General features: G+C 34.0%; 1 protein-coding gene across 1 annotated transcript; it reads left to right on the top strand.

The window, feature by feature from the left end:
* Positions 1-3453: 3453 nt before the first annotated feature.
* LOC102589803 (diacylglycerol kinase 7-like) lies at positions 3454-13488 on the top strand. Its single transcript, XM_006355759.2, has 12 exons — positions 3454-3944; positions 5551-5673; positions 5831-5968; positions 6047-6132; positions 6606-6693; positions 7072-7147; positions 8364-8446; positions 9591-9661; positions 10240-10317; positions 11454-11541; positions 12168-12284; positions 13117-13488. The coding sequence occupies exons 1-12, from the start codon at positions 3459-3461 to the stop codon at positions 13279-13281; spliced, it is 1599 nt and encodes a 532-aa protein (XP_006355821.1). The 5' UTR covers positions 3454-3458; the 3' UTR covers positions 13282-13488.
* The last annotated feature ends 359 nt before the right edge of the window (positions 13489-13847 follow it).

The raw sequence follows: 13847 nt of genomic DNA, 5'->3' as shown, positions 1-13847 counted from the left end.
AGTCTTCTTAACCATGTTAAACTAGAATGGCGGGGTGCTAACCATCACAACACAATAAGAATACATGTATGTTAGTCAACTAAAAAAGCACAAGAAAAACGAAATAAGGTAGAATACAACATGTTGCATTAGCCACAAAAAATCACAAGGAAAACGAAAATAAAGACATAGGATACAACATTTACATGGTCATAGGCTAATCCATTGCTTCTTGAAAGACATTTCAATCGGATTTGATACTTAATAATCTAACTGCAACAGACAATTGAGAGTGCGGACTCTGTTACATTAAAGGCCGACTAACAACATGTAAGGTACAAAAAAAAAAAGTATGAACAATTCAACAAGGGTCATTAATCCTGAAAAGGACACATATCTGTTACATTAATGTTAAGAGGAGGTACTTGTAAAGGTCACGCACAGGTGATGATTTTGTAAAGAAAGAAACAATGAATCTTGTCGTATCTAAAGAAATAAATCTTGCGCCTAATAACTCAATTCCAGAAACTAACTCTAGATCTTGTGGTATCAATGTAAAGAAATAAATTTTAGTCTAACTCAAACTCAAAAGCTAACTCTCAAGGAAAGAATTAGCCAAGTCCATAATTCCTCATCCCAACAATGTGGGACTTAGCTTCATACACATATATATATATGAATCTTATGGTTCCATATATAAGTTACAAAAATGTTGAGATACGTACTTTCAATTCTCCAACTGCTAGTGCTAGTGGAATCATATACTATTTATGATAGCACAAGCTAAAAGGAGGGGCGTGTCGGTGTAAGTGGTTCTAAATAAATAAAGAGATAGGGTACATAGTAGATGTGGACTTTATGACAAATTATGAATCGTTTCGAGCACTTGAACGTATGATAAAATATTCCTATTAGATAATTTTTGTGTCTATGTATAATTATAACTTATAAGTGTCCATTATATGGAAATAAAGTAATCATATAGAATATGCCTCATCATTTAATTATACACATCAAAATAATTTGACACATGCATGCATGAACTTCTACGATTTATTGAGATTAATCATGTATAAAAAATAATAAAATGAAATATCTTTAAATCATCAATTGAAGCTGAATTTGCCTTTTTTTAGTGTGTACATTTATGGCTAAAAGGAGGAGGGGTGTCAGTGTGTGGGGGAGGAATACAATAAATAAAATAGGGTACGTAGTAAATGTGGACTTTAAGTCAATAATAAAGAGACAGGTGACCCTATGATGCTTATTAATTGCTTTATTTATTCATCCCAATCTGGGTGAGTATTTGATTAAATACGAAATTTAATTACTCTCTCCATTTCAAAAAGAATGACCTAGTTTTTTTTAGTCTGTTTAAAAAAATGACCCTTTTCCTTTTTTGGTAACATTTTAACTTCAGCTTTCCACGTGACATGTTTAAGGCCACAAGATTAAAAACACATTTTGGTACATTTGACATAACTTTAATTTATAAGAACCACAAGATTAAAACGTCTTTTTTTTTCTTAAACTCCATTCCAAGTCAAACTAGGTCTTCTTTTTAAAACAGAGGGAGTATTATTTTTAAATTTAATTATTACTATTTTATGTACTCCCTCCGTTTATTTTTTGTTAATCCACTATTTTAAAAATAATTGTCCAATAATATTTGTCCAATTTAGAAAATTAAGAGATAATTTATCATTTTCTGTCTATTTTATCCTTGTTATTAAATATTATTCAACATCTAATACATTACAAAGCATTAAATTTAATTTATTTAAATGATAATATAGTAATATTACCCCTATTGTTTATTATTTTTTAAGGTGTGTGTCAAGTTAATAGTGGAGAATTATTGTTGGACGAGGGAGTAGTTATTTAACATTAAGGGATCGTTTGATACGCGGAATAATATGAAATATCTCAAGATTGAACATAAATTCATAAAATATCCTATTTTACCATTCAACTTGAGATTATTTTATCCATCCCCAAGGAGGATAAATTTGTCTAGAGATTATAGTCACATGATATATTTATACTGTCAACTAAACACATGCAATATAAATTTTATCACGAGATATTCAGTCTTATCTTATCCAACTTGGAATTGTTGTATGCATGACCTCCCAAGTGGGATAAATTAATCCAAAAATTATAATTTCATGAACTTTAATTCTAGAATAATTTAATCTGCATACTAAACTATTCCTAAGAATAATACGTGAGAAAAAATATATAATAAAATTTTCTTAATTTGATAAAATATATAAATAAAATGAAAAATCTTCTTATTTAATATTAAATAAATTGAAACAAATGAAATATTAATTAGAGAAGTTCCATCTACGAATAAACTCTATTTATATGTATACATATACATATATTGTATCAAATCTAGCTGTTGGTGGTTCAATTATTCAATGCTTTCTTTGATGCGTTGCTTGACAGCGCCATACATATAATGACAATTTTTATTTTTTTTATTTTTTTGTGAAAAAGCATTTTTCAAGCAACCAACCAAGTCCTAATTATTTAGAGGGACTTGGGCTTCTCAAATTAAAGTTGAGTGAAAACTACATAAATATATAATTATTTATGTCGGTTCAAGGATGAAGAGTAACATGTTATAATTATGTATGTTTTTTTCACTACACTATAGTTTTATATGTAAAGTATATATTGTAATTAATATAGGTTGGCGACACTGCTTCATATATATTGATTATACAGAGTGTATAATATTACAATAATGTGAAAAAGTTAGTGAAAGAACTGACACACTAATAATACAATGGTGCCAGCAGTCCAACTATGACCAGATTGGTCCCTTTTTTCAGTTGTACGGATGCAATTTGACTTGTTCCGCGTGGACCGTTTACTTTCTTAGTCGCCTGCGCCCGCCTCGGTGCCATCTAGAAACATCGTATTACTATCGGTCGATTCGATTCGATTTTTATAACACATGATATTCTCTTTGCAAGTTGTAACTATTATCTTTTCAGCTACAATCCTACAACTAGAATTGGCGGTGCTCTTATTTGTCTTCTGATGTGTTAGGTTGAGTTTGACCACCCTACACATTATTGGTATTTATTGTTAAATTTTGAGAGAATTAAATATCTTTAAATTTGATATAACTTATTAATTTCGTCTTTAAATTATTAACGGTCTTAAAAATATTCCTTTTTAGATACAACTCTTATCTGTCACATAACATAATAATTAGTTTCAAACTCTAATAGAAGCATAAAGATCTTAATAAAAAGCACAAGATAAGTATTAAAAATACTCTAAACTTGACGAGAGCTTAAACGTGTATTTCACTCGTATTGCAACATTAAAAATATATATATTTTTTGGTTTAAGAAAAAAGAATCGTTGCATTCGAAGAGGTGGTAATTTAAGTGGGTGTTAGGGGCAAATGTGTAAAAGTAGAAACCACTTTTTGAAAGTCAACAAATTCCCTCGGCTCTATGCCATTTTCTCCTTTAGCGCTTCTTTTTGTTATACTATTCAACTTTAATAACTTGTTCTCACAAGTCACAACCCACAGCCCTCATCACTGTCTTTCCTTTCGTATACTGTATTTCGATTCCAATTACGCAGTGCAATTTTTGAAGTCGGAGATGGATTCGACGGCGAGTCGGAGAAGAGCGTCAGGGAGATCGTCGGTGGTAGAGTCTATTAAAGGTTTTACTTTCGCCGGAGTTAGGATTTCCAAAGAGGATCTACGGAGGAGAATTACTATGCCTGAGTATTTAAGGTTGGCCATAAGAGAGGCTATAAAGAATAAGGATGTCGATACTGTAAGACGGCATCTCGATATGGCTTACGCCGCCGGCGCCGAGATTCCTCAACCTGCGGAAGCGCCGATTATCGTCTTCATTAATTCTAAAAGTGGTGGAAGACATGGTCCACAACTTAAAGCTAGGCTACAGGAACTCATGGGTGAAGAACAGGTCATAATTTTTTTTTCTCCTTTTATTGAAGAATTTACATACTAATTTATGCATATATGGAACTGGAGTTCTTACTAAAGCTACATAAGTGATGCAATTATTTTTTAAATTTTCATTTTTTTGTACCCAATTTTTGGGAATTGACTGTGGCACTATTTGGTTGGTACATGGGGTGTACGTGAGTCGTGGACTGTGCTTGTTATTATATACTATAATAGCTTGTGTGTATGCTATAATTTATTAGTGCTTGCTTAATGTTTTATTGCAAATATGATGTCTGCTTGAATTATCGAGACATGTTTTAAGTTTTGATGAGTAAATTTTGCCATGGTTATGCTGTATGGTATGAGCTAAATTGAGCAATTAAGAAAGAAGACACTTTTTGTAAATTTTGGTTCTCATTTTATAAAGTCAGCTAATACTAAGTGCATCCAAGTTTATATCTACAACGTTGAAAATAGGGAAATTAACTAGTGACATTTGATTGTTTCACAACTTTGTCAACAATACAAGAATTAGTTTGTTAGTAGTTCGTGTTATATTGCTTCGCAGAGCATATATTTCAATCGGTATGTTTAATTCAGTATAAGGAACAGAAAAATATAACAAGGTGACACAAGCTGTTCAGCATATGGCTGAACAAATTTAGAGTAAAAGTTGATTATGCACTTCAGTTGGTCCTGTTTCAGGCCAGATGCTCTAGCTTGGTGGACCTCCTATAAACCAAAAAAAGAAGAAGAAGAGAACAACATTGCAACTAGTTGAAGGGTTGGAATGTACTAAGCGTAATCATAAGACTAATCAAAAAGAACTACTTGTAGCTAGTAAAAACTTCCACTTTTCTTTCTCCTTGAAACTTCTTTTCCTTAATCGTCTTGCTTGCTTTGTGAATTCGATACCTGAACACAGTCATTCATGGTCTAAAAGTCTTCAGGAGCAATTTTGTGGATAGTCCTGAATCCAGTCACAGTGTTTGTCCGGCTTTTACTAGGTTAGGATATTTTATTAGGTTAATACAAACTACTAATAGCCTACCTATCAATTTTATTTTTTCATAGGTAGGCTATTAGTAGTTTGTATTAACCTACCTATCAAATTAGAAAAAGCAAACTACCAATATTCATCCAGACACATTCAACGCAGTTGTCTTGGAGAGGTGAGCAGTCCACAACATAATGAAATGGCAAAGTGACAAATTAAGACAAATGGTAACGGGGATTGACTGTCTTCTCTATCTTCCATTTATCACTTACCAGTTAGATGACATGCAAATGAAATCTTATGTGTCACTGGAAGTTAGTGCAGTTGGGCATAGTTTAGATATTGATATTCAGAACAATATGATCTTTATTTCTGAGTATAGTTTGTCAAGGATTTGGTTGCTTATTGGATTAAATTTTAAGCCATGTGGTTTCTTTGATGGCACTTTTCTGTTTTGATATTTGCTTAGCAGGAGGGAAATAACTGGTTGGTATAATTTGTTTTTTTATATGAGAACATCCAGATTGATTACCATATCGTGTAAAATTTATGTTGAATTTTTAACACCGTGTCAAATGGTATTGATTTTCTCTCTTTTCTGTGTCTTTACTTCAAACCGTGCCAGGTTTTTGACCTTTCAGATGTGATGCCTCATGAGTTTGTTCAATATGGATTGAGTTGCCTGGAGAAGTTTGCTGCTCTTGGTGACAGCTGTGCAAAAGTAACTCGTGAAAGGATAAGAGTCGTGGTATGTATTTGATGTTACATGTAATTTGGACCCTTTACAGTAGTTCAGTAGTAGATTTTGAAGTGCACTTTTCTGGCATTTTAAAGATTTGCATTGGAAAACTATTGCAAAACGGAAATAGGAATTGAGCACTTATTTATTCAATCTGGTTTGGCAGGCAGCAGGAGGTGATGGCACCGTTGGATGGATTCTTGGCTGCCTTGGAGAGCTTAAGAAACAGGGTCGAGAGCCAGTTCCACCAACAGGAATAATCCCACTTGGCACAGGAAATGACTTATCCAGGAGTTTTGGATGGGTAAGCTTCTATGTGCATCAATTTTCCAGTTCTTGGTCTGTCTAGCCTTTCTAAACTTCCCTAAAATCTACTTTTCAGGGGGGCTCATTTCCTTTTAACTGGAAGTCAGCCACAAAAAGTATTCTTGATAGAGTTGCAACAGGTTCAATTAACCGTCTGGATAGGTGATGCTTTATGCATAGTTCTTGATAAACATATTTTCAAGTTTCATGATAATGATATTGCTTAACTTACAAAATGTTCAATTGAATTGCTGAAGGTTGTTTTGGATTGAAGTACATCATTATGATTTTCTTTTTGAAATCTCTACTAATTAAAGATTGTTAATCTAAAACTTGTGACCAAGTTTATTCCTTGGTGCACAAGAATGGATTCCTTTTCTTTGTTTTATTACTTGACAATGTTTATTTATTATCCTTTTCCTCGTGGAAGTAAAATTTCTACATCAAAATGCCAGTAGGATGACCAATATGATCCTTGATGAACATTTGCTGTTAGCAAACTTAATGACAGGCAGAAAATATTACCTTTAGGAAGGATATATTTCATTTCTCTTTCTTCTTCAATTTCTATCTCAATACTTTGTGGCTTGTTTATACTCTGAGCTACTTCGTGAAACTATAGCTTTCATTTGCAGTTGGAATCTTCTAATATCAATGCCGGCTGGGGAAAAGCTGGAAACACCTCATTCTCTGAAACCTACTGAGGATGCATCTCTTGATCAGGTCATTCTACAATTATTTTTACAAATTTGTTAACTGATATATGGACATGCCTAATTACTTTTGCTTTCTAATTACCTTGGTGTTAGATCCTCAACTGGAATAAGTAGTGTTCCACTATTTTGTAGGTGATTACTTATGTTTCCTCCATTGAGCTTATCTAGGGTCTTATTTGTTTGCTGATACTCCAATCGTTTTCTTTATTATTTCATCTTTATCTTCAATAAAATGCGCTTTCCAAATGGTCATTTAGTCAAGGAACTGCTGTAATGAATTTCTTTTTTAAATTATGCTTTTACTTTTTCCTTAACAGACACATGATAAGCATATGCAATTTTGTTTTCTGTTTTACTGATTTTTTTCTGTGATTTTGTTGTGCAGGAATTGGAAATTGATGGTGAGTTGCCCAAGAAGTTGTCCAACTATCAAGGAGTATACTACAATTACTTTAGCATAGGTATGATCATAGAAGTAATTAACTGTCAAGACTCATTTCACATTAGGGTTCACTTAGATTGTAAGAGAGCGCAAGACCTAATCAATTGTGTACTACTATCTTGGAAAATCTTTGTAAATAGCTTACATCACTAGCATTAATGTGAACTTTTGAAATCTTAATTCATAAAGTTAGTCCATTATGTTTCATAGCAACCTGCTTACGCATGTCTACTTTCCATCTTTATCAATTAGTAATGTTCACATTGACATTACTGCTTTTACTTGATGATGCATCTACAAATATCTACCCTGAATGATTTTGCTATTGTAGGCTCCATAATATAGTCTCCTTTTGAAGGGTGATTTATGTAATCTGTATTTTGATTGTATTCTCCTTCCTCTCAGTAGTTCAATGTCTAGACCCTCTTATGAGATCTTTTCGAACTTTCTATTGCACTCACTTTACATGCAGGTGAGAAATTATTTATGTATGGATGCTGGTTTTGTTTGTTAAAGAATAAAAGCTTGCTAGAATAAATACTATGCACCTCTCTTATACTTGCAATTTGCTTAGTTTGTAAAGGTTGAGGCTTCTCTTATGGTCAAACTAATGCAATTTGCTTAAATCATGTACTAATGAAACATGATTGTAAGAGATTTCTTTTGATTTTTTTAATCCAAGTACAACTTGTCTGAACTCTCTTACTTCTTTTAATCTTTCCTTTTGTTTTTTTGACAAGGTAAGATTCTAACCCTTACCTTATCAAAAAAAGGATTACAGTGACATTCTATTGATGATAAACTAGCACTAATCTTTGCTGGAGAAGATGTCGCAGATAGTTCGGATCAGCAATTTGATGTAGAGTAGCATTTACATTATGTACAATTAAGTCTGCACCGAAAAGATATACCTATGTTTAAGGCTAATTACATTTTGCCTTCAAATTTTGTATTCTTTTTGTCCATTCGGTCCACCGAATTGCAGGTGGAATTGAGTTCTATCTTCTTTTGCCTTCATTACTGATCCCTCTAAAATCTTCATATAAGTTGATCAGTGAAGGACAAAAACATCTCTTTGTGAATAATCATCAAAAAAAAAAAAAACATCTCTTTGTGAATCAGAATTGTAGAATTGTTCATTCGGTTGTTACAATCATTTTCCCTCCCTCCCCCCATTTGGTCCTCAAGATTTAAAGTTTGTGTTCGATAACTTGTATCTATAACTTTCTATGCAGGAATGGATGCACAGGTAGCCTATGGCTTCCATCATTTACGGAATGAAAAACCATACCTTGCACAAGGTCCCATATCAAACAAGGTTGGTGCTTCTTGTTCCTTGATCGTTAAATTTTTTGAAGTACTTATTAAGGGATCTCTTGATCTTTCTTTTTTCTCTTCCTATCACTCAATTAATTTGAAAAAGTGTATATGCTTGTCAAATGAAGAAATGTGGGCAAACAACACATATCATAAGGAAAACATTGAAGACGTTCTAAATTTTTTTTGTTAGAACTAACAACCTCATGTTGCCCAATGGCACGGCTCCATTTTCTTTGGGATTTCCTTAAAAAATTGATTATCTATGCAAACCAAACTCTTATTTTATCTTCACAAATCCTTGCTGAATAGATAAAATTGTGGTTGCATTATTGCATATTGTTAGAGTGGGTTAGAGTCCCACATTGGTTGGGGAATGGACTAGTGGTCTGCTTATATGGACTTGGGCTATCTTCCCCTCATAAGCTAGCTTTTGGGGTTGATTAAGACCTATGTGCTATATATTTTCATGGTATTAGAGCCAGGTCCATTTCCAGTTTGGACTGTCAGTCCACACTCCACTGGGGCTTGGGTGTGAAGGGGGGGGGGGGTTAGAGTGGGTTATAGAGTCCCACATTGGTTGAGGAATAGATTGGTCTGCTTATATGGACTTGGGAAATTCTCCCTCATAAACTAGCTTTTGGGGTTGAGTTAGGCCCAGATGCCATAACTTTTCACATATAAATCCTCCAGGATACACTTAAAACCTATTAAAAATGAGAAGTATCTGTTTTGGATCTCTAAGACCACTACTGGTTTCCTGTGCTTGGGTTACTTTTAATAGGAAGTTCAAACTTTTCGGCTTCTCTTCATATAAGGAGCAGGTGTATTTAAGTAACTTCTAAAACTTCCCTAACAGTCTTGTTGTATGGCCCTGTTTATATTCATGCAATTATGTGTCATGAACTTATTTGAGATATCTCATTGCGTGGATAGTGATTGCTAGCTGTTTTACTGCTCCTTTACTGAAAGTGTATTGCCATCCTAGGATGTATTTTAGTCACTTTCCCTCTGTGAATGTTACTTTGAACTTATATATATATATATTTTACATTTCATGTTTCTAGCTGATATTTTAGCTTTACGAAAGTGCTACTTTAATTTCTTGGGAGAAGTTCTAGTTATTGATAAAGCATTTATTACAGTTGATTTACTCAGGATATAGTTGCACGCAAGGCTGGTTCTTTACACCATGTAGCAGTGACCCTTGTTTGAGGTTAGAATGACTCCCTCAACACCCATTGATCCCTGATGCCTTTTAATTCATCGCACTGTAGTTGCCACATGCTTTATCAAAAGATGTTTCTTATGTACCTTCTTATGTTAATTATGTCAGTGTTTTATCCTCTCTTGTCCAATATATCATATATTGCTTTCGAAAGCTAGTATGCACAGTATGTATGCCCTTGCATGCAGGACATCAGATATTCTTAGGCTTGAAAGTAAAAGGTGTGACTGATACTATTTGATTGTAGTATTAGATTAATTAACAAGGACGCCAAAAATTTTCACATCTATCTCAAGGAAAGGGGACGTGCAGCACTTACTGGAGTTCTCTTGAAATTGTTTGCCATGTATTCCCCTCTGTATATTGATAACTCAACATTTGTCTGGCAGTATTTATCATCATGTATGGTTATGTATAATCTGTTGAAAAAATAATGTATAATTTGTGTCCCCTCCTATCCTTTTAACACATAAACTTGGATATTATTTTTAAAGTTGTACCCAATCATGCTTTTCATCTCTGATATTATTTTTAAAAGATTCTGTGCTTACTTTTATTGATGACAGGGGATTGAATAATATTTTACGACTATATGTTAAGAAGGTCAACAGCTCAAAGTGGGAGCAAATCTCTGTTCCTTCAAGGTTGATTTTTTGTCCTGGAATATTTATTACAGTGTTGTATTTTATGTCTGTCATCTAATGCAGAATCTCTTGGATAACTAACTATTATATATGTCTCGTTGTTCTTATTATTTGACAACTATATGTGTATCAAACTGCTAAGCCACAATATTAAAGTTTGGGAGAGGGTGTTGGAGATGAGGATGAGTAGGGGTGTGTCTATCATGGAGAACAAATTTGGATTCATGCCGGGGCGTTCGACTACAGAAGTCATACATATCATTAGGAGTTTGATGGATCAATATAGGGAGAAGGACTTAAATGAGAGTAGCTGAAATGATGTTGAGACGGAGTGTTGACTGGTTAAAAACTCGCACGTCCAAAAGATGAGAGTAGCTGAAATGATGTTGAGATGAATGTGTGGATATATTAAGAGAGATAGGATTAGGAACAAAGTTATCTGGGATAAGGTGGGAATGACTTCCGTAGTGGACAAGATGAGGGAGACGAAACTGAGATGGTTTGGGCATGTGAAGAGAAGATGCACATATTCTCTATTGAGGAGGTGTGAGAGGTTGGCTAGTGGATATTAGAATAGGTAGAGGTAGGTCGAAGAAGTCAAGGGAAAGGTGATTAGACAGAACATGACATACTTGCAACTTATCGAGGACATGAACCTTGATAGGAAGATATGAAAGTCGAGGATTAGAATTGAAGGTTAATTGGTAGTCAATCATTGTTTAGTTCCCTTCCCTGTATTGTTATTGTTACTATCTTACTAGCTTATTCGTCGATGTTAGTATTACATGATATTTCCTTTGCTTCAGTTATTATATTATTTGTTGTTATTTTTGTCATCTTTTTAATTGTTTTCAGCTTGACTTTCCTTGCTATTGTATTTGCTTCACACTTGTTTTTTTGAAATGCTTTACTTGAGCCGAGGGTCTATTTGAAACAGTTTCTCTACCTTCACAAGGTAGTAAGACTACATGCACGCCACCCTCCCCAAACCCCACTTATGATATTACACCGAGTATGTTATTTTGTTTTAATTATTTGTCAAATAGTCGATTATATTTTTCTGTAATATGAAATACGATACACTGGCTTTACATTTTTTTTACTTGTGCATTCATTTGCCTGTTGTCTTTTTGTAGTGTTCGGTCAATAGTCACTCTGAACCTCCCTAGCTATGGCGGTGGAAGGAATCCATGGGGACGTTTGAAGCCAGAGTACTTGGAGAAGGTATTCTTTTGTGTTAGCTGTGTAGGACTTCAGTGGCTTTGGTGTATAATTAATGAATACTTCCTGAATTATTCTTTTTTCTTCAAAGTAAATTAGTCATTTCTGAAACCAATGATAAACTAGGGTTATTTAGTTGGAATTTGCTGAACAGTTCAAATAGAATGTATTAGCTGTTCTGCTTAGGTTGTCAGACAAATGTCTTTGTACAAAAATTCAGTTTTCAAAAGTTCTGAATTTGATCCATATTCATAAATACTGTTTTCAGCTTCTAGTCACTTCAAGTTTTAGGTTCTGCATATTGTGTGGTTCCTCTACTAGCAACACATGATTTGAGCAAAAACTCTGAAGTCCCTAGTGGTATTTTTTCCCAAAGTTTTTGCAACTTGTAATTTTAAAACCTAACAAAGCTTAATTGATGTGTTAGTGCAGTTTAATACATATCCTCTATTTTTCGAACTTAATCAGTACCTAGAATGTGGTCGTAATAAACTTCAGGATAACAATAGGAAGTTGTGGCCACTTCACATCTGATCTGAAGATGAAAAGCCAACTTAGAACATTTTATCAACTGTTATACATCATCAAAAGTAACAATGAATTCCTTTTGTTTTCCTATGAAATTGTAGAGGGGTTTTGTGGAAGCCCATGCAGATGACGGTTGCATTGAAATTTTTGGCCTGAAACAAGGATGGCATGCCTCTATGGTTATGGTTGAGCTCATTTCTGCAAAACACATTGCCCAGGTATTTATCAAGATCTGGTGAAAAAGAATTAGTGCATTAGAGGCAATAAATTTAGATGCGTACGTGTTAATCACTGATATGTGTCCTCTCTATTTCATTTTGATCATGGTAATCATTACATGCATTGCTCTTTAGACTTTCCAACGAAAAAAAAGCGGGGAAGGGTTATCTACTATATCACAGGAAATTCCTCTTGCTGTACTAACTCCAGCTAAGTTTCTCCGTCGTCTGTCTAAGGTTAGGCCCTTGCATTGGGGAAGGACATCTACAGACACCTGATTTTTCAGGCATCTGAATGATGTTCTCGTTTTTTGACAATAAATTGTTAATACATCCTAATGCGAGCCCCTCTCAAAGATTATTAGAATTGAAAGAGAGAGCAGCTTTGCTGGAGCATATCTGGTTCTATGTTATGTGGACTTTGAGGAAGTAGTATATTCACTAGAACACATCCAACACAGATACTTCCAGTTTTAATTGGTAGTTTGAAGGATTTATATGCAACAGTGGAACTGCATTTTCGGAGGATAAAATAGAGCTTTGCAACATAAATTTGGCTTGCATAGATATTCATCTTTCTTTTTTTTTGAGGAAATCTCAAAGAAAATGGAGGAGAACCATTCACCAACATGAGGTTGTAATAGGGAATGTGGTCATGCATTATAAAGAGATGCAACAAAACTATAGTTAACATGTGTGGATTTGTTCTCTTTCTTGCGCGCGTGCAGAATGTCATCTGCTTATATTACATGCGTATTTCTCATCTTTTTGGTGGACTTGATGGACATTGTGGAATGAGGTTTAATTGAACGCTTCTTTTGCTGCTTTGTAGGCTTCAGCAATTAGATTTGAGTTGCGTGCAGGAGAGTGGGATGAAGCTTATATGCAGATGGACGGTGAGCCATGGAAACAACCAATTAGCAAGGAATATTCAACCTTCATTGAAATTAAGAGAGTACCATTTCAGTCTCTCATGGTTAACGGGAAAAGAAATTGATCGTTCTTCTCTTGTCATTTCCAGATCTTCTTAGAATTGTAGTTATCTATGTTCGTGTAAAGCATTTCGATCTCCCAGAATAGCTGTTGCTTGTTAACATGTACATACATTATGTGTATTATAATTTATACACATGGGCATATTATCTGATTTATGGGTAGATTATGCACAGAAATGAGTTGCATAAACATTTTAGTGTTGATTTTACCATGATATTCAAATGATTCTTTTTTCCCCAAACAACACATACTAATCATGAATTCATTTTTCATGATCCCAATGCCCAAAAAAAACTGAAGTTTGTCTTGGTGAGTATTGGTCACTTGGTCATTTCTAGATCAGATTTCAGACCAATCAGAGTCCGTCAACTAAATTCAGAAAAATCAACATGTATTAACACACAAAAAATGTCCATAATCATTGCCTTGAAACACTGAGAATTTTTCACCAATCCGTTCTTTTAAAGCAGCACCTGCGCTAACACAAATTAAGCAACCATAATTTTTTGAACAGTGCTTATGTAGTAAATTGTGATGTATAATAACTATTTTGAGAAGTCGCTTATT

Source organism: Solanum tuberosum, unplaced genomic scaffold, assembly GCF_000226075.1.
Source record: "Solanum tuberosum cultivar DM 1-3 516 R44 unplaced genomic scaffold, SolTub_3.0 scf00208, whole genome shotgun sequence".
Classification (NCBI taxonomy): domain Eukaryota; kingdom Viridiplantae; phylum Streptophyta; class Magnoliopsida; order Solanales; family Solanaceae; genus Solanum; species Solanum tuberosum.
Note: the sequence above shows the minus strand (reverse complement) of the source record. Positions and strands in the feature narration are given on the sequence as shown.